At 41.0% G+C, this 17,970-nt stretch overlaps 3 protein-coding genes across 3 annotated transcripts in view; 1 reads left to right on the top strand and 2 right to left on the bottom strand.

Moving 5' to 3' along the window:
* Positions 1–2,192: 2,192 nt before the first annotated feature.
* LOC308085490 (heat shock cognate 70 kDa protein-like) lies at positions 2,193–9,017 on the top strand. Its single transcript, XM_080428662.1, has 9 exons — positions 2,193–2,331; positions 3,860–4,070; positions 4,157–4,362; positions 5,038–5,190; positions 5,685–6,240; positions 6,363–6,565; positions 6,829–7,027; positions 7,824–8,056; positions 8,511–9,017. The coding sequence occupies exons 2-9, from the start codon at positions 3,866–3,868 to the stop codon at positions 8,718–8,720; spliced, it is 1,965 nt and encodes a 654-aa protein (XP_080284788.1). The 5' UTR covers positions 2,193–2,331; positions 3,860–3,865; the 3' UTR covers positions 8,721–9,017.
* A 313-nt stretch (positions 9,018–9,330) lies between these two features.
* LOC308085482 (lens fiber membrane intrinsic protein-like) lies at positions 9,331–10,749 on the bottom strand (the record flags this gene model as incomplete). The annotated part of the gene is made up of 4 exons (XM_080428653.1): positions 9,331–9,386; positions 9,512–9,646; positions 9,731–9,880; positions 10,575–10,749. 4 exons carry the CDS (start codon positions 10,747–10,749, stop codon positions 9,331–9,333), a joined length of 516 nt encoding a protein of 171 aa, XP_080284779.1.
* Positions 10,750–16,803: 6,054 nt separating this feature from the next.
* The window catches only part of LOC308085845 (roundabout homolog 2), a gene marked incomplete at its 5' end in the record, with an annotated part of 61,254 nt that continues 60,087 nt past the window's right edge, over positions 16,804–17,970 (bottom strand). The window contains one exon of the mRNA XM_080429156.1: positions 16,804–17,356. Within this exon, the coding sequence (XP_080285282.1) occupies positions 17,345–17,356 (12 nt within the window). The 3' untranslated portion in view covers positions 16,804–17,344. The remainder of the gene's footprint in view (positions 17,357–17,970) is intronic.

The following is a 17,970-nucleotide window of genomic DNA, read 5'->3' on the forward strand; positions in this document are numbered from 1 at the left end:
CACCTCCAAGGCCTTAAAAACAAGGCTCCAAACATCCCAAAACAAACTTGTAAGGCTACTTCTTGGCCTCAATCACAGAACCCATCTAACCCCTGCTCATTTTGCTAGGATTGGATGGCTTAGGGTTGAGGACAGAGTACAGCAACTTGCTATGGGCCTGGTCTTCAAGATACACCACAACATTGGGATCCCCCTGTATTTGTCAAAATACTTCAAAAATGTTAATGAAGTCCATGATCATAACACCAGAGGCAGCTCCACTGATCATGTTCAACCCAGATTTGGCTCAACTAAGGGTATGAACTCATTCTCATGCTATTCATCAAAAATGTGGAATGCCCTACCAAAAGGAGTAAAGGAGTGTAAAACCCTACTCACTTTCAAAACTGCCCTAAAGATACACCTTCAGGAGGCTGCAAGTCGAAAATGGCCCCTGTCTAAGTCTTAACCTACCCCTCCCTACCCCCCCCCCCCCCTCTTTCATTTTCCTCTTTTGTATATATATATATTATTTTTTTTCTCTCGTCATACCAGTAACCTGAAAGCTGATTGTATGACATTCTGTATAGTAGTGTGTATATCTGCCTGCCTCTTATATTTCATCATGATTTGTGTGCATGGGGTCCTCATCTTAAACAAGCGTAATGCTTAATGAGGGTTTCCAGTTTAGTAGACCTTGTATTGTGAATTTGTACTTCCATGTACTGTTATGTACTGTCATGTACTATTCTCATGTCTTTCTAAATAAACTACATCAATCAATCAATCAATCAAAAGATAGCAGACGATTCACAGCCCTAAGAAATGATCCTATCAAACATCAAAATGCATGAATGCAGTATGAAGCAGGCCCTAATAAGTTACCATATTGGACATAATGTCCATTGTTGTGTCCTATCACACAACAAACGGTGAAACGGTTAACCATGAACATTTTGTTCATTTCTGTGCACAGCCTTGTGGCCCCCGACTTCAAGTCATTTCACTATTGTGGCCCCCAGCCCAATCTAGTTGAATACCCCTGACCTAGGTCGTTGAAAATTAGCTGTATAAATAAAGTTTGATTTGCTTTTGAGTTGATGATACTGATATGATACGGACATGATACTAACCATGATACTGACATGATACTGAATTGATAATATGATGCTGACCAGAGTCAGGGTGGTTTCATGAATGTATATACTAGACTGTTTTGTTTGAAGATGATTGCACTGCTTGAAAATGAATACATAAACTCAACCTTTGGTGATCTGTTCTTCTTAATTTTTTTTGGCAAGCGACACTACGTATGAATACTCCGTAGTATTAAATGAGTGCGATCTTGTTCTTGTGACTTTCAGAGTGTTCGGTTGGCCAGACAACTATTACACAATCTCAAGGAAGATGCCTTCCTTGCACAATCTCAATGAAGTTTCCTAATCCTTACACAATCGCCGGATGTATGACCAGCCCATTTGATGTACGGAAGCATTTGAAAATTGTGGGAGGTAACCAAAGGAGGCAAGTTCAGGCAACAGTCTGGCCACGCGAGACTAGCGTCATGGAGCAGAGTTGCCATGTCCGCCTATTTTAAGCAACTTTGGGCTTGTTTTTCTGTAAAGTTACTTGTAAATATTGGTAGCATGCTGGTTGTGTTTTTTTGGGCTTGTTTCTGAGGTGTAAGTTGCTTATTATTTGAGCTGGCTTCCAATTGTTTTAATTTATTATTTAAACCGGTGGTTCTCAAATATTTTCATGAAAATGTTTTGTGCCAGGGAGCATTTGTGTTGTTAGAATGTTTCAAAACAAAAATCCACATTTTATTGCAAGAATTGTTTTAAATAGCCGATCTGCAAGGTTGAGCTTGTAGATCGGCTATTTTCAAATAGCCAATGCATAGGTTTAATGAGCTGATCATGTGGCCTAGTTGTTTCTTTTGGGCTTGTTTTCTTAGACCTGGTTGCTTATTTCTCTCACAAAATATGGCAACACTGGAGACTAGCGTCATGGAGTCTTTGCGCAGTACCTGTGGAAAGCCTGGTTTCGGTTTACTGCTCAGTGCTCTGATCCGGTCTAAAGCCCACCTACTGTATCCGGTAATATAGACCCACACAAACATGCACACACCGTTTCCGTATCCGCTCTAGACCCAGACCGAGCCACGAAACGCCAAAGCGAATTGAACCCGGTTCAGAAGAACATTCCAGAGCGACTCCTCGTGCCTTTAAAGCAGTGGGAGGAGCGCGAATGCGGCATCATTCCATTTACTGTCTTTGACCGAGGAGGACCTGCCAACGGTGAAGATTAGAAAGACCTCGACAAAGAACATTTGCGGAGGTCGATAAACAGGTAAGATTAAAATTTTGTTCAAGAACAACACTTGCGCAAAGTGTGGCGCGTCTCATCAACAATTTGTCGTCAACCTTAACTCTAGACTCTCTCTTTTACACTGCATGTAAAAGACATGCAGTTCGATGAATGACGCCCGGGCACTCTGACTGTCCCAGTAGCATATAGGCCCGAGCCGGCGCAAGCAACCTAATGCTATAATGCCGTCTCACATCCAGATAGCATTATAGCATCTAAGGTAAGCTGCTTGCGGCTAACAGTGCGCCTATAGCCTACATTTACCGGCTAGGCCTACTTTTTAGTAAGCGAACGAGATCCTACAGTATCGCACGGTAAAATAATCAGCCTTGTGCACATATTGTATCTGCGGCCAGGCTGCTTTTATTTTAACCGTTTTCTGAGCGTTTGTAATTATTTTAAAGGGGTTTAACGTGTAACGCACGTGCACTTGACGGATGATGCGGTGCGGTGAGGTGACGTAAGAGCAGAATGTTCTAGAACATCCAGTAGGACTTTGTCCTCTGTGGCTCATCTGCTATAGCATGTAGCATATATGATGACCTACTGTAGTTGTGTAACCACTTGGTCTTGGATCAACTATCATGGATCGACTATCATATTTTTTTCTTTTTCCCCCCCGATTTTGACATTTCTAAAGTCAGACTTGATCAAATACAATTATGATAGTCTTGATCAGTGAGTGCAGGCCGCTATGCGGCATTCACACCTGCACCGCCATTCGCCATAAATGGAGATCTCTGTATCTGTCAGTCCTTATTCTTTTTAGGCCCATATATGGAGATCTCTGTATCTGTCAGTCCGTGTCCCTTTTCTACACGTTTATGGAGATTCCTGATGTCACTAGTATATGGTTATGGCTGAGTCATGGTGACATGAGCGTGACCACGTGGTCCGCCTGCCCGCCAGTCCTCTCTCGGCCAATTGTAAGATAGGTTTCATTGATTGATATATTGATGATTATCCCAATTTCTAACCAGCTTTACAATGAAAATACAGTCTAATGTTCTACTGTAGAATACTTAAATCCACCATGGATGAATTGGCAGCATGTGGGTGCATCGGTGCTTTGTCACATTTTGTACTGTTGTAGTAACACTAACATGCTGTTGCCATAACAATGAGACAGCTGTCAAGCAGTCAAAATGGAGAGTGTTGGAAAAAGGTGCTCATTGGACAATTTTAATCCATTTACCATGAGTCACTCAACTAATTATAGAATTACTCTCTATAGATCTCTATCATTGTACCAATTTTTACCAGCTTGTGGAGCAAATTTTCTGTCCAATAGATGTCATGGTTAAAAACCTTTGAACATAAACCAGAAAATCTTGCTCTTAACCCTTTTAAGTCAACTTAAGATGTGAAAGGCACCTAAGTTAACTCTTGAGTTTAATATACTATGTGTAGTAAGATGTCTAGGGTATAATATGACTGTCGAACTTTTTTTTTTTTTTTTTTAATGGATGCAACTTGGTAAACTTAAAATATATATTCCCCCCCCCCGCAGGAAACCATGTCGAAGGGACCAGCAGTTGGCATTGACCTGGGCACCACCTACTCCTGTGTAGGGGTGTTTCAGCATGGCAAGGTGGAGATCATCGCCAATGACCAGGGCAACAGGACCACACCCAGTTATGTTGCATTCACAGACACAGAGAGGCTGATTGGCGATGCAGCCAAAAACCAAGTGGCCATGAACCCCTGCAATACAGTATTTGGTAAGATTTTATTCTATAAGTGAAGTATGGAAGTTGATGATCACTGCTTTTGTTTTTTGCTAATTTACTTTTTACTCTCCTCTCAGATGCAAAGCGTCTAATTGGACGGCGGTTTGATGATGGTGTTGTCCAGTCAGACATGAAACACTGGCCATTTACTGTAATCGACGATTCCACACGCCCCAAAGTACAGGTGGAGTTCAAGGGAGAGACCAAGGCTTTCTACCCAGAGGAGATCTCTTCCATGGTGCTGGTCAAAATGAAGGAAATCGCTGAAGCGTACCTTGGCAAGGTAATTGGCTAGGAGACTATAAAAGAAAATGTAGGTGTGTGATGGGTTTGAATCCCGATCCCAACAACCTTTGCTGCGTGTAACTCCCCGTCTCTGCCCATTTCTAGTCAATCTACTGTATACTATCAAAAAAAGACTCAAAAATATATTTTAAAAAAATGGACACTGTTGCTGTAATGATGGCGCACCTCACAAGATGGCGCCATCTATCCATTGTACTCTATGAACATGAGGCTGTACGTCGAGCTTGTCCCCTTCTCTATACACAAAACTACTGCAGAAGGCTGAAATGGTTAATTGATCAACAGGAAATTGTAATTTTATTAATCAAACAATTGTGTCAAATATACCTAAAATGAGCTAATTTATTTACAAATATCAATGTGAATGCTTGTACCGTAAGTAAAGTAAGTTTTGAACTGCTGGATAAAGATGATATCGTAAGTGATTTAAAAGATGCGTGTTAAGTTCAGAATTTTATGGTCTAAAATAAATGAATCATTAAGAAAAGATATACAGAAACAGTTGTTACGCTCTATTACAAATATGTCTGTTACAGAGGTCGTCGTCTCCTTGGCAATAATCACCTCTTCCAAAAGATTCATCTTGGTGAACAAATGGTGTATAGACGATGTGTTCAGTTCAGGCATTAATTTGATGCATTTTCTTTCACAGACGGTGTCCAACGCTGTGGTAACAGTGCCTGCCTACTTCAATGACTCTCAGCGTCAGGCTACTAAAGATGCAGGGACCATTTCTGGACTCAATGTCCTCCGCATCATCAACGAGCCAACAGCGGCTGCTATTGCCTATGGCCTTGACAAAAAGGTGCAGTACCTCCATATATAGGCTTTTTTTTTCATGATGCATGTGTTATTAGTAGTAGCATTTTAAAAACCTCTACCTGGCCCGCTCGTGTGTCATTGAGGTTGTGGGTTCAGATCCACCGTGGTGCATCCGGCTTTGTCGAGCATCTATCTATGCGAACACAATTGGCTCGTGTTCGGGGAAGGGAAGCCTGGCGGGAGGGTGATAATGTCACTGCATGTAATCCTCCGGGCTGGGGCGGCACCTGTCAGCAGGGAGTGTTGGGCGGTAGGGGTAGGATGAGGGCTCTGCGTTCTCCCGGTGGGGGCTCCTCACTGGTCAGTGGAATACAACAGCAGTGACGACACAGAAATGTGTGTGCGGAGGAATCAATTGGCATAATGACTAAATTGAAGGGAAAAGGGGGGATAAAATCAAGAATATTTCTGAATTTATCCAAAAGACTATGGTCCAATAAATTTAACTTTGTATGATTCTAAATGTTTTCCTTGCAGGTGGGAGTTGAAAGAAATGTTCTTATCTTTGACCTCGGTGGCGGCACATTCGATGTCTCCATCCTGACCATCGAGGATGGAATCTTTGAGGTCAAGTCCACGGCAGGGGACACTCACTTGGGAGGAGAAGACTTTGACAACCGCATGGTTAATCACTTCATCGCAGAGTTCAAGCGCAAGTACAAGAAAGACATCAGCGACAACAAGAGGGCCGTTCGTCGTCTGCGAACAGCCTGTGAGAGGGCCAAGCGTACCTTGTCCTCCAGCACACAGGCTAGTATCGAGATTGACTCTCTGTATGAGGGCATCGACTTCTACACCTCCATCACCAGGGCCCGCTTTGAGGAGCTTAACGCCGACCTGTTCCGTGGCACCCTGGACCCTGTGGAGAAGTCTCTCCGTGACGCAAAGATGGACAAGGCCCAGATCCATGAGATTGTTCTGGTGGGAGGCTCCATTCGTATCCCCAAGATCCAGAAGCTTCTGCAGGACTTCTTCAATGGAAAAGAACTGAATAAGAGCATTAACCCCGATGAAGCAGTGGCCTATGGCGCAGGTATGGTTCCGACTATTCTGTTTACCTTCTGGTTACCTATAATGGCTAACATCTTAAATTTCTAAACCAAGAAATGATTTAAAATATGTAGCTGTGGATTTAACTTGTAAAATGTTTTGCAGCTGTGCAGGCGGCCATTTTGTCTGGTGACAAGTCTGAGAATGTGCAGGACCTACTGCTGCTAGATGTCACCCCCCTGTCCTTGGGCATCGAGACAGCTGGAGGAGTCATGACGGCACTCATCAAGAGGAACACCACCATCCCTACCAAGCAGACTCAGACATTCACCACCTATTCGGACAACCAGCCGGGTGTGCTTATCCAGGTATTACAGCTAATGGTCTCAGATGAGTTGAGGTTGTCGTCTGTGAATGAAATTGGCGTTCAGTACATTTATGTTAGGACTGCAACGGTTCTCAGTTAAATATTGAACTGTCGTCATCCACCAACATGAAATTGTGAATTGCAGCATTTTCGGTTTTGTAATTACATTTAGCATTACTAATTAAAAAAAGTCTGTCAGTGTATAAAACCCCTCGATGATGAATTGGTATACGTTGATTGGCTGACATAAAATTTTACCCACAGGTGTACGAGGGTGAAAGAGCCATGACCAAAGATAACAACCTTTTGGGAAAGTTTGAGCTGACTGGAATCCCCCCAGCCCCCCGTGGTGTTCCGCAGATCGAGGTGACATTTGATATCGACGCCAATGGCATCATGAACGTCTCTGCTGCTGATAAGAGCACTGGCAAGGAGAATAAGATCACCATCACCAACGACAAAGGTACACCTAACAGAAATACAACAGCGTGTCAAAGAGTCTTTCGCACAGTGTCTTCTTTCCTCTTCTTTTCTGGGGTGGCCGTAGCTTATTGGTTGGGTAATCTAGAAGTCACTGGTTTGCTTCCTGGCCCTGGTCTATGTGTTGAGGTGTCCCTGAGGCTTGATTTAGGATTTGGGGAAACCGCAGAGAAATAGATGGAGGTCTTGTGCATTATAGATGTATATCTATAGTCTTGTGTATCTGTTAGCTGTCAACTGTTGTGAAAATATGCTAGTCTAGGTTAATAATTGCTTGAATGGCCGTGCTCTCCCTCTCTCGTCTCGACCTGATGATGATGGTTAAAATACGCTACGCTATAATACCGAAAGAGTTTATGTACGCTAGTCCGTTTAAGGTTAATAATTGCTTTTACTTCTACTCCACTACATCTCAGAGACAAATATTGTACTTTTACTCCATTACAATTATTAGAAAACTTACTTTGTAGATTTTGATTATTACAAAACGCACATTAACCAGTTCTCCTATATACATTTTGGCCATTTGAAAATAGCAGATCTGCAAGCTCACAATGCCTTGCGACGCATTGTGAGCTTGTAGATGGGCTCCGGGGCGTGGTTTCCCAAATTCCCCAGTGCGGTCCCAAATCACGCGTCCCTAACTGCTCTCCCACAAGCACTCATCATGGCAGCCAACAGCAGGGTGAAGCTGTAACTAAATTGCCCCCACGGAACTAACTTTACTTTCCTTAGCAGCATTCTAACATATCTGTCAACTTGTGGTCTCCTCTCACCAGGTCGCTTAACCAAGGAGGACATTGAGCGCATGGTCCAGGAGGCTGAAAAGTACAAGGCCGAGGATGACGTCCAGAGAGACACCGTTTCAGCCAAGAATGGCCTGGAGGCTTACGCCTTCAACATGAAGTCCACTGTGGAGGATGAGAAGCTGCAGGGCAAGATCAGCGACGAGGACAAAACGAAGATCCTGGAGAAGTGCTCTGACGTTATCAGCTGGCTGGATAAAAATCAGGTATGAAATAACTTGCCTGGTCACAGACTGGGATCAGTCTTCAACAAAAGTATGGCTCTGAATAATCTAGATCATTTGCTAGATTTCAGCTCTTTGTAATTTGGCTAATGGTGTCAACCTTATTGACAGTTGTCGGTCATCTTGTACAGTGTTTCTCAAATTGTTTTGGCTTCAGTACCCCCTTTCCCTGATTTCTGAATGCAAGTACCCCCTTATCTGACAACATTTTGCTTAGAAAACTGCATGAGAAAGACATAGCTAGCATATGATGATAAACCACCTTTTTGAAGAATATAACCTTACAAGAAACGGTTGCAATTAATTTGTTTAACAATTAAAAAAAATGGTAGGTTCACACAAAGTTTGTCAATGTTATCATTAAACATGTCGGAATTTATTTTAGAAACTCTGATCTAGTATAAGACTGAAGAATTAAATGTCTTTTCTCTCTTAGTCTGCAGAGAAAGACGAGTTTGAGCATCAGCAGAAGGAGTTGGAGAAGGTGTGCAATCCCATCATTACTAATCTGTACCAGAGTGCTGGTGGCATGCCCGGTGGAATGCCCGGTGGCATGCCCGGTGGAATGCCAGGTGGCTTCCCAGGGGCTGGTGGTGCCCCCGGCGGAGGAGGATCCTCTGGCCCAACCATTGAGGAGGTCGACTAACCGGAACATTCCATACCACTCTTGTTTATTCGGTTTCCATTCAATCATTCATTGTGTCCAAAATAATTATTATTATATAGTCGGGAGGCTAAAGCGAAATCTTCAGAATTTACATTTGTCTTGTTTGTTTTAGTTTGTTTTTAGTGTATGCCGTTTGTTCTGTATGCTGTCTCATGGACTGTCGACCAAATGGTCGATGCGGTGGGCACTTTTGGACTTTGTTCGGTTGCACTATTTAATGTTTCAGTTATGTATGGCACCACAAAGAATTTACATTAAAATATAAGATTTTGCTTATTTAGTTGATATCATGTCTTTTATTTCATCACCTTTACTAATTGCTTTTATTACCACAACGAGATATATATATATTAATATATATATGCATTTCTTTTACTGATCACAGACAAATAGTTTTTTTTTAAACTGATCACAGACAAATATTTTGATATTAGCATTTATTTTGTTCAATGGTCAGGTCAACAAGAAATACATATCTTGTATGGGAAGTTCAATGGTCAGGTCAACAAGAAATACATATCTTGTATGGGAAGATTTGCTGGGATAATGGTTCATCATGGCCAGTGTTTATGCAGAATGTGTTGGCAGATCAGCGTGAGTTTCTTGGGCATTCATGCATCCGGTAGGCACACATGTAGAATATACCTGGGGGGTGAAAGGAGATCCAAATTATTGAACAAAATTTGCTGCGTTCTCAATAAGTGAGTTCATTCTCAGAGTGATCATTTAGACTGGAACTTTGAGGTTTAAAACCATCACAGTACACATACCTGAGAAGAATGTGAGCACCACAGCTACCCAACCCATTATATAGGACCATGAGAATCGCCAGTTGCCATAACGTTTACCATAGTAGTTCACTGTCACTCCTGTGTAGACTGCCATTGCTAGCAACACAAAGAAGCCTGCAGATGACAAGGTCATGAGGTCATGGAACTGTTTACATAGTCAATGCTACATCAAAGAGGCTAACTGGAGGATGTACTCACAGGAGATGAAGAAGAGGATGCCGGCTGCAAATGTCTTGTCAAACCCATCAAAGGACGAATAGTGGATGAAGGCCATGACACCGATCACAATGCCGATGAAACAGGCTAGCAGGGAAAGGATCATGAAAGCCCGGGTGGCATCCCAATATGCTGAGGAGACAAGTGCACAGGGCAAGGTTGAGACCTGGGAGACTATTAGCGAGTATTTCCATTACACAGAATTGAAACTAGCTTATTCATCAGAATAAAACTTGTGTCCCATATGTTCAGGAATTGAAAAAAGGGGGGAAATATAATAGTATGGCCTGCAAATGTTAATATACAAGTATGAAAGTAAACATTTATAATAACAGACTATTGGCTAAGACCAGGTGTGACCAGTATATGTGCAACATGAACAATACTGGGCATGTACAGGTTATGATGAGATAAGTCATGTATAATCTATTGCACAGACCAGTTATGAATATGTCAAGATTAATGTACAATAATTGCATGTTACAGAAGCTTTACATTTTAGAAATTGTACCCCGCCTTTGGTAGGTGTACGTGTACAAATAGCAATCTCATGGATACATATATCATGAAAACAAGCTCACCATTTGATCTTTTGGCTTCATAAAAGACATTCATCATTCAGGTATTTGTTAGTTAGGGTGGCGTTATCAACCTTTTCCATTGAATCTCAGTGTTATATTTTGTACTATCATCCATCCACACATCCATCCACATCCACCTTGTTCAGGTTAGTTGCATGGGATAGGGAAATGGTCAAAAGCAATATGAGCGTCTGTCAGCATTCTAGCCGTGATGGAAGCCATACAATAGAGTTGTACCGTCTTACCAATGCTGTCTGTGTGTGTCATGCATTTTCCAGGCACACAGTACCGCCAAAGGCCCTGGTGCATGTAATTGTTGGAGTGTCTGTACTGCATCCAGTAGTCGGTTGCCGTGGAGACAATAAGGAGTATATTTCCAACTCCCGCACAGAACAACCCACCTCCCATGAAGCTGTACATCCTGCCAAACACTGACTAACACAAAGAGACAGAAGGAAGTCAAGATCTTAATACATCTGCCTCTACCCCAGTTAAGTTGCTGTAACAATAATAATGATTGATACAGACAGCATTGTTAAACTGCAGCTATGAGAATACAATTAAATATTAATACATTTGGTATAATTAGGAGGATATAAAGTGCTATGCATTTCAATTTAACAGGACAAACCTTACAATAATAAGACAAACATTAATTTGTAAGATGCCTCGCACAAGTTCACGTCATTAACTCATAAACTCAATGCTGCGTAAGTCTCCGAGCGAAAAAAGACAATCAGTTTGAAGGTATTTGAATACGTATACACACTCATTTGACTGATTTTACATGAATTGCTTACCTTTATCTTTTTTTCCCAGAAAAAGTCAGAGATTCCAATATAACTAGGTTGTCAAAGCACAGAGGAGCCCAATATTGCCCTGGGTGGCAGGAAAGTTTTGTTTGTGCATAGGAAACCAAGCGAACAGAGGACCTGATGGAACAATGGAGCATGCTGAGCCACAACCAATCACAGAGGATGAGTTTTGTGTTTTAGGGAATCTGCTGAAAATACAAAACTGTTAAAGCGCTGTGCAAGTCTCAGTAATACTGATGACACAGGGTTTTCATTTCACAATGCTGCACAACTATCCACTGTGTCCCAATAGTCTGAAATAGGCACCACACTATTACTGTAAAAGTTAACAGAACTTATCTCAGAATTGAAATTACTTGATGAGGAAAAAAGGAAATAAAAACAGGTGCTTTTAACATTTGTGGTGTGTATCACTTTGGATATGTATATTGTTCATGTAACATGCAACATTTTATTCACTGAAGATCACATTAACAATTTTTTTAAAAATCCGGATTTTCCATGAATTTGTACCCCCATGGCTGCTATATACAGTATTTATTTTCATGTTGTACTTGCACATAAAACTCAAATTCTGGAAAAAGAAAATGTCAAAAAACTGAACAGAACAAACAGTAACTCTACCATGCATATTCAAGTCAACAGTTCAACAGTTTCCTCACAAGGATGCTGAAAGAGACTATGATCTAGCCATCTAGGTGTCAAATAATTTTGAATGCTGCCTGATAGCTGATACTGTAAATCGTTGCTGTCCGGTGGAATGTCCAAAACCGTTCGTTTTTTATTATTATTATGAAAACATAAAAAAATGTGAAAATAGACGAAAATACGATCTCACAACGTGTCGCTTCACAACTTATTGTGAGCTTGTAGATCTGCTAATTTCACTACTTTTGTGTGACACTCCCGTGTCATAGGGCATCAATTAACGAAAAACATAAAAAGTTGAAATATGGAGATACAAGGTTCCTGTACGACAGCAGCGATATTAAACAGCATTTATTTGTTTCTTTGATGGTTTTGACTAATTTAATTAATTAATTTATTGATTGTTTATTCATTTTGCTGGCGCCCAGAGTGACAGAAGTTTCTGTGTGATTATGTACTGTATAAAAAGTGAGCTCGGCCAGATAATACTTTATTAGTATAGGATTTGATTTTTTTTGTGACAGGGTGTTTTTGTGACAGTGTTTTGGATTGATAGTGAGTTTTGCAATGGGAGGCTGCTTCAGCTTTGTTATCTCATGTGAAGAGGTAGATATAGTTTAAAATGTAACTAGCAAAGAAATTGGTTATTATTTCAAGGGTAATGGTCCTTCAGCCAAAGTGCAATTAGAAGCCCTATTGCACTAGAAATCCTCCTATAACTTAGTATAAAGCATTGGTGTGGAAGAGGGTGAACAGATTTGAAAGAAAGAGCAACATTAGGCTTTTACTGAGTTCTAATTTCATTTATAATTTCATATCCACTGTTATTTTATTCTCTTATCTTTCTGTTTTAACTTCCACTTATAATTTAACTGTATTTAAATCTCCTTTTATAATGTGTTTATTTTGTGTCTTAATCCAGAGGTCTTCGAAAGGGGGTCCAGGACCCCTAGGGGGGTCCTCAGAGTTACTACAGGGTGGCTGCCAAATGTTTCTGTGATAGGATTTGTTCCCCTCCTAAACATTTAAACGTCTGAAAATACACAATCCAATCCAACATATTACAGTATTAGGAAAGATAATGTGTAAACAAACCAAAACAAAATACATTTAATTTATACATAACTGATGATGGGGCGGTTTCAAACAAATCTATCCACACAGATGGGCAAAAATACAGCAAAAAATTACAAATACTGGGTCAAACAATTTATCACAATACAAATACAAAATACTGGTCTGAGAAATGTATTTGAGATACATAAGTAGTTTGTAGTTTGTATTCAGAGTGTTTTTCATTGTGTTTGTAGCAGGTAGCCAAAATGTTTACCACTGTGTGTGAGAGCGCAGGCCAGAATGAGCTGTCATCTATGGTGCTTCCTATGGTGCTTCCCTGTCATCTATTGGGTTTCCTATGACGCTTCCCTGTCATCTATGGTGCTTCCTAAATGCTGGCAGTGGTTCTCAACCTGGGGGTCACGACCCGCCTCCACGACTTGGAGCGGCTGCTCTCAACAGCCTTGGGACGGTAGATGGAAAGGTGGATAGATCTTCCTGTAAGATCCATCTAAAAGTACCACACACAGCTCACAAGTATCGCGACTGTGATCGCAAGTGAAAAACTCAACAAAATGTTTGGATCAAGGCGGTCATCGGTCATACAGTCTTATATCAAGGCTACTGTCATGTTATGAATTGATCAGCCCCAACGTACAGCTACTGTGCTGAGGTTCTGACACATAAGCTTAATGCCAGTGAACATTTGTCCATGTGTGGTCCAGCCCTATGTAATGTATAGAATGCATATGCTAATGAATCATATTTTAAATATTTTGTTGATGTTCATATTAACCGTAGGGAGTATCAAGTTGTTTTTTATTAGGACATGCTAATAATATTCCATAGGGCTGGACCACACATGGACAAATGACATCAACTTGCGCTGATGATAACTGAAATATTTAAAAGTTTTGTGTTTTTAATTTTAAATTTTAGTTATAGAGGGCAATTATAATGTATTAAGGCATATTTGGCTTATTAGCCAGGGATCCTTTTAATAGATGTTTTTAAGCGGCCAACCCCAGTACGCAGTCAATTCAGCAAGGTCCATTGTCGGTGTGGCAGGTCTTCTCCTTTGAGGCCGTCTCCCGGGTCCCAGATGTAGTGTGGGCCCAGCTGACTTCCACTCCTGCTCCCAGGAGGCCTCCATCCATGCCTTTGTAGACTGGTTCTCAGGGATAGAACTGAGCATCTTGTGCCGCCTTGTTGTATGGAAGGCGGGACTTGAGTCTGTTTGGAGGCAACGCTGTTGTAGTGGTGTCATGTAGGATATGCCAGTCATGTTTCTGGGCTTTACTTGCCAGGGCGAGAGTAGTCTGTCGTCGGAGGCCGGCCGTAGCAATTCCTGCTAGGACTGGGCTTCAGGCAACCAATTATGATTGTTGTTAATGGCAGCATCGACCTTTTTGGCTGCCATTCTACACCAGGCTGGGGTACAGTATTCGGCTGCAGCGAAGACCATGGGCTTGCATGAAGATTCGCAGTACCTTGGCAGAGGCACCCCAGGACATACCAGCAAGACGTCGGATTAGCGAGACCCTTGATGACGCTTTGGCCTTCACTTCCTCTAGGCTTAAAGGACAGTGTCCTACGCCGGGGTACTTTGGGGCTTGCTGGAACTCCAGGCAGTTTTTGTCGACGAACACGTCCAGTTCCCTTTTTTCTTCACTGTTGTTGAGGTGATATGCTGCCGACATTGTCTTGCCAATGCTGAGCTGCAGGCGCCACCTGTGAAGGTAGGCTGCCAAGATGTCCATGTCCTGGTTGAGACCATCTTCCATCGCCCTCCATGTTGGTCGTACCATCATAATGGCCAGGTTGTCCGCGTAACCATATTTCCTGGATATTGTGTCCAGTAGGTCGTAGATGTACATGTTGAACAGCATCGGTGAGAGGACAGACCCCTGCACCCCTATGGTTCTTCCTATGGTGCTTCCCTGTTTTCTATGATGCTTCCTATAGTGCTTCCCTGTCTTCCATGGTGCTTCCTATGGTGCTTCCCTGTCACCTATGGTGCTTCCTAATTATCGTTGAAAGCTAGACAAGAACTATGGCATGAGACTGAATGCACAATCCTACACAGAACTTCCTCTACGCCTGTACTTCACAGACACCAGGATACTGACACCAGGATACTGACCATGATTGTTTATTCAGTTAGCTACTCACATCCCGAGTGACAGAAGTTTCTGTGTGATTATGTACTGTATAAAAAGTGAGCTAAGCCATAGAACCATAGAAGTGAAGTAGAAGTGACGTCTCCCATTGTGTTTTTATTTATTCCACAGTATAAACCTGTGTACATTTTTTAAATTAGTAATATCTTGATACAAATTACATCTAATTTCTCCATCCCAGCCAAGTACAAATTACATAATACAAACAAGTATTTCAAATACATCTCTATTTAGAATACATGACTCTTATGACCACTAGATGGTGCATTTTGTTGCAAAAATAGAAATTAAAATCTATGTCAGTCTTAGAATTGAGTACTTTTTCTCACTTATAATGTCCAATGTAAAAACTAAATAAAGTTCAAATTGAACCCACACAAGCACAAACTGACTCACACAAACATACACAAAGGATTATTGTGCTGGTAGAGTATGTTTGTATCCTAATGCAAAGTGGCTGTTCTATTGTATGGCCTCTGTAACAGAATGTGGCTCTTGATTTAGATTAGATTGATTTAGTCTCCAAACAGCAGCCATTTACCAGGAAGTACACCACACCCTTTACATCCCAGTTCTGTCATTTTACAATACTCAATTCATCAAGGTCTCCATTCTATTTATATTCAATTTTTTTGTTTTGTTTTATTATTTCACAATTCAGGAACAATATCTTGTCCCTGGAGCCCTTCAGACAGTAAGCATCCATCCACCTTGTGAAAAAGTCCTGACAACATGATCTGAAACTAAATATTAAAATATATTTTATTTCATTAGGCTAGTGCTATAGGGTCTTGCTCTGGGACACTTCAACTGGGTCTGCCTAGGGTCTGCCCGGTGACTGATCTGACTCCCAGAAGGCCTCTCTACTCACTCAGCTATGAGCTCAAAGTTCATTCCCTCAGGGTAGCATGACTCAGGTGCAACAAAGGAAACTCACACTTCTTCCTCTCCCTCCTGCCATCTCTTCATCCTCTCTTCTTCTGGTGCTCCTGGCAAGGTGGCTGACTTTATTCTGTTGGCGTCAGGCGGAAACCTTGTATCTCCGTATTTCACCTTTTTTTCCTCCTTCGTAAATGAATGCCCAATTTTGTCATACTAGCAAGCATAGCTGATCTACAAGCTCACAACGCTCAGTTTGTTTCAATAAGTTACTGATGATACTGATGATATGATATAGACCATGCTACTGACATTATTGAGGATGATACTGATCATGATACTGATCATGATACTGACATGATGCTGAAATTATACTGACCATGATACTATAATAGTAACGTGGCATTTTTTTCTCTCCCTGGGAAGAAGTCCAGTCCAGTTTAATGTAAAACCCGATATTTGGAAATCGATGAGAGATGAACACAGGACTTTATTCATTTCCTGAAAAGTAACAGTTTTGGACATACAAGGTTTACACCCAACAGCGGCAATTATGCTCCACCACATATCCACTCTATTTTCTGTTGCAGAGTTCACTTTGCTCCCTAGTAGCTATTCTGTAACAAAACGTATTTATTAGCTGTTGTGCTGCATGGTCTTTGTCTGCAGTTTACAGTAAATGATGTTGCAATAGGGACAAATGAAGCACAATGCTAAAATATGTTAAAATAACTGTCATTTTACATTATGGCTTCAAAACATTGACAGGATATAATTTTGTATCAAATGTTTTATTGACAAATGTTCAAAAATGATAAAATCTTGACAACTAACACACTGGTGATCTGCAGGGGGACAGTACTGAATCACAGAAAGATAGGAATACATGTACACACACACACACACACACACACACACACACACACACACACACACACACACACACACACACACACACACACACACACACACACACACACACACACACACACACACACACACAGTGGCTTATCAGCACAGTATCTCACTTTATCTTTCATCAAGCTGACATAATCATGGATTCATGGTGAAGAGTAAACATAAGTTACATTCAATAATCTGCTGTACATTATTCAATATCCATTCTCCTTTCTAAAAATATGCATTATATTAATCCTAGATCATTTAGTTCCATATTATATCACATCTTTTAAAAATGGCAATGATCTCTATATACACCTGGAGGCAGGGCAGGAAATCACAAAAATAAAGAATAAATTATCAAATTTAAAAAGTGAATAGAAATATTGATAGACAGTGAAAAGGCAGGAGACAAGACTTAATGTTTGTGTTTCCTTCAGTCTTCAGTTTTTCTGAGATGCCATGGCAACAGTCTAAAAGGTTCACAAAGCTGCAGAAATCAGGAACGGAATGCCACATCATATAATCTGCTCAAATCTATATCAGGTTCTGAAATCAAACAAGCACAACACTGCATTAAAAGGACTGGAGCCAACAGTAGGCTACATTTAATGTGAATTGCTGACAATATAATGTGCACAAACACACATTGTTGTTAGCACATTGTTCCTTGCCTTGTAAATAGTTTTTGTCCTATGTATCAATTTCTTGCACTTTGACCAAAACAAATTCCTGTGTGTTTCAGTATGCATACAGGCAATATAATGTTTCTGAGCTCTGAGTTTTAATCATGATTCGGAATGTGTCATTTATCTCAAGCTTACAACTTGGTTAATACAGTAGCTACAGAAGTGCAGTTGTTAAGTATACTTTCTCCTGTTAAAATTGGGGCATTTTGTTTTCTATTATAGTACAGATTTGCTTCAATCAATCGTTGCGTGTGCGTGTGCGTGCGTGTGCGTGTGCGTGTGCGTGTGTGTGCGTGTGTGTGTGTGTGTGTGGTCCCCCCTTGCGTGTCAATATATATCATATGTGATATAGGTACAAAACAATAAATAACAATAATACAAAATCAAGGGGTAGTTCGCAGAGAATATACAAGAGTTGCGTTCGTACATTTATATTTTGTAAAAGATTACTCCTCCTCCTAAATCTAGGCATAC

This window comes from Gymnoscopelus braueri (assembly GCF_963280865.1).
Source record: "Gymnoscopelus braueri genome assembly, chromosome: 5".
Taxonomy (NCBI): Eukaryota; Metazoa; Chordata; class Actinopteri; order Myctophiformes; family Myctophidae; genus Gymnoscopelus; species Gymnoscopelus braueri.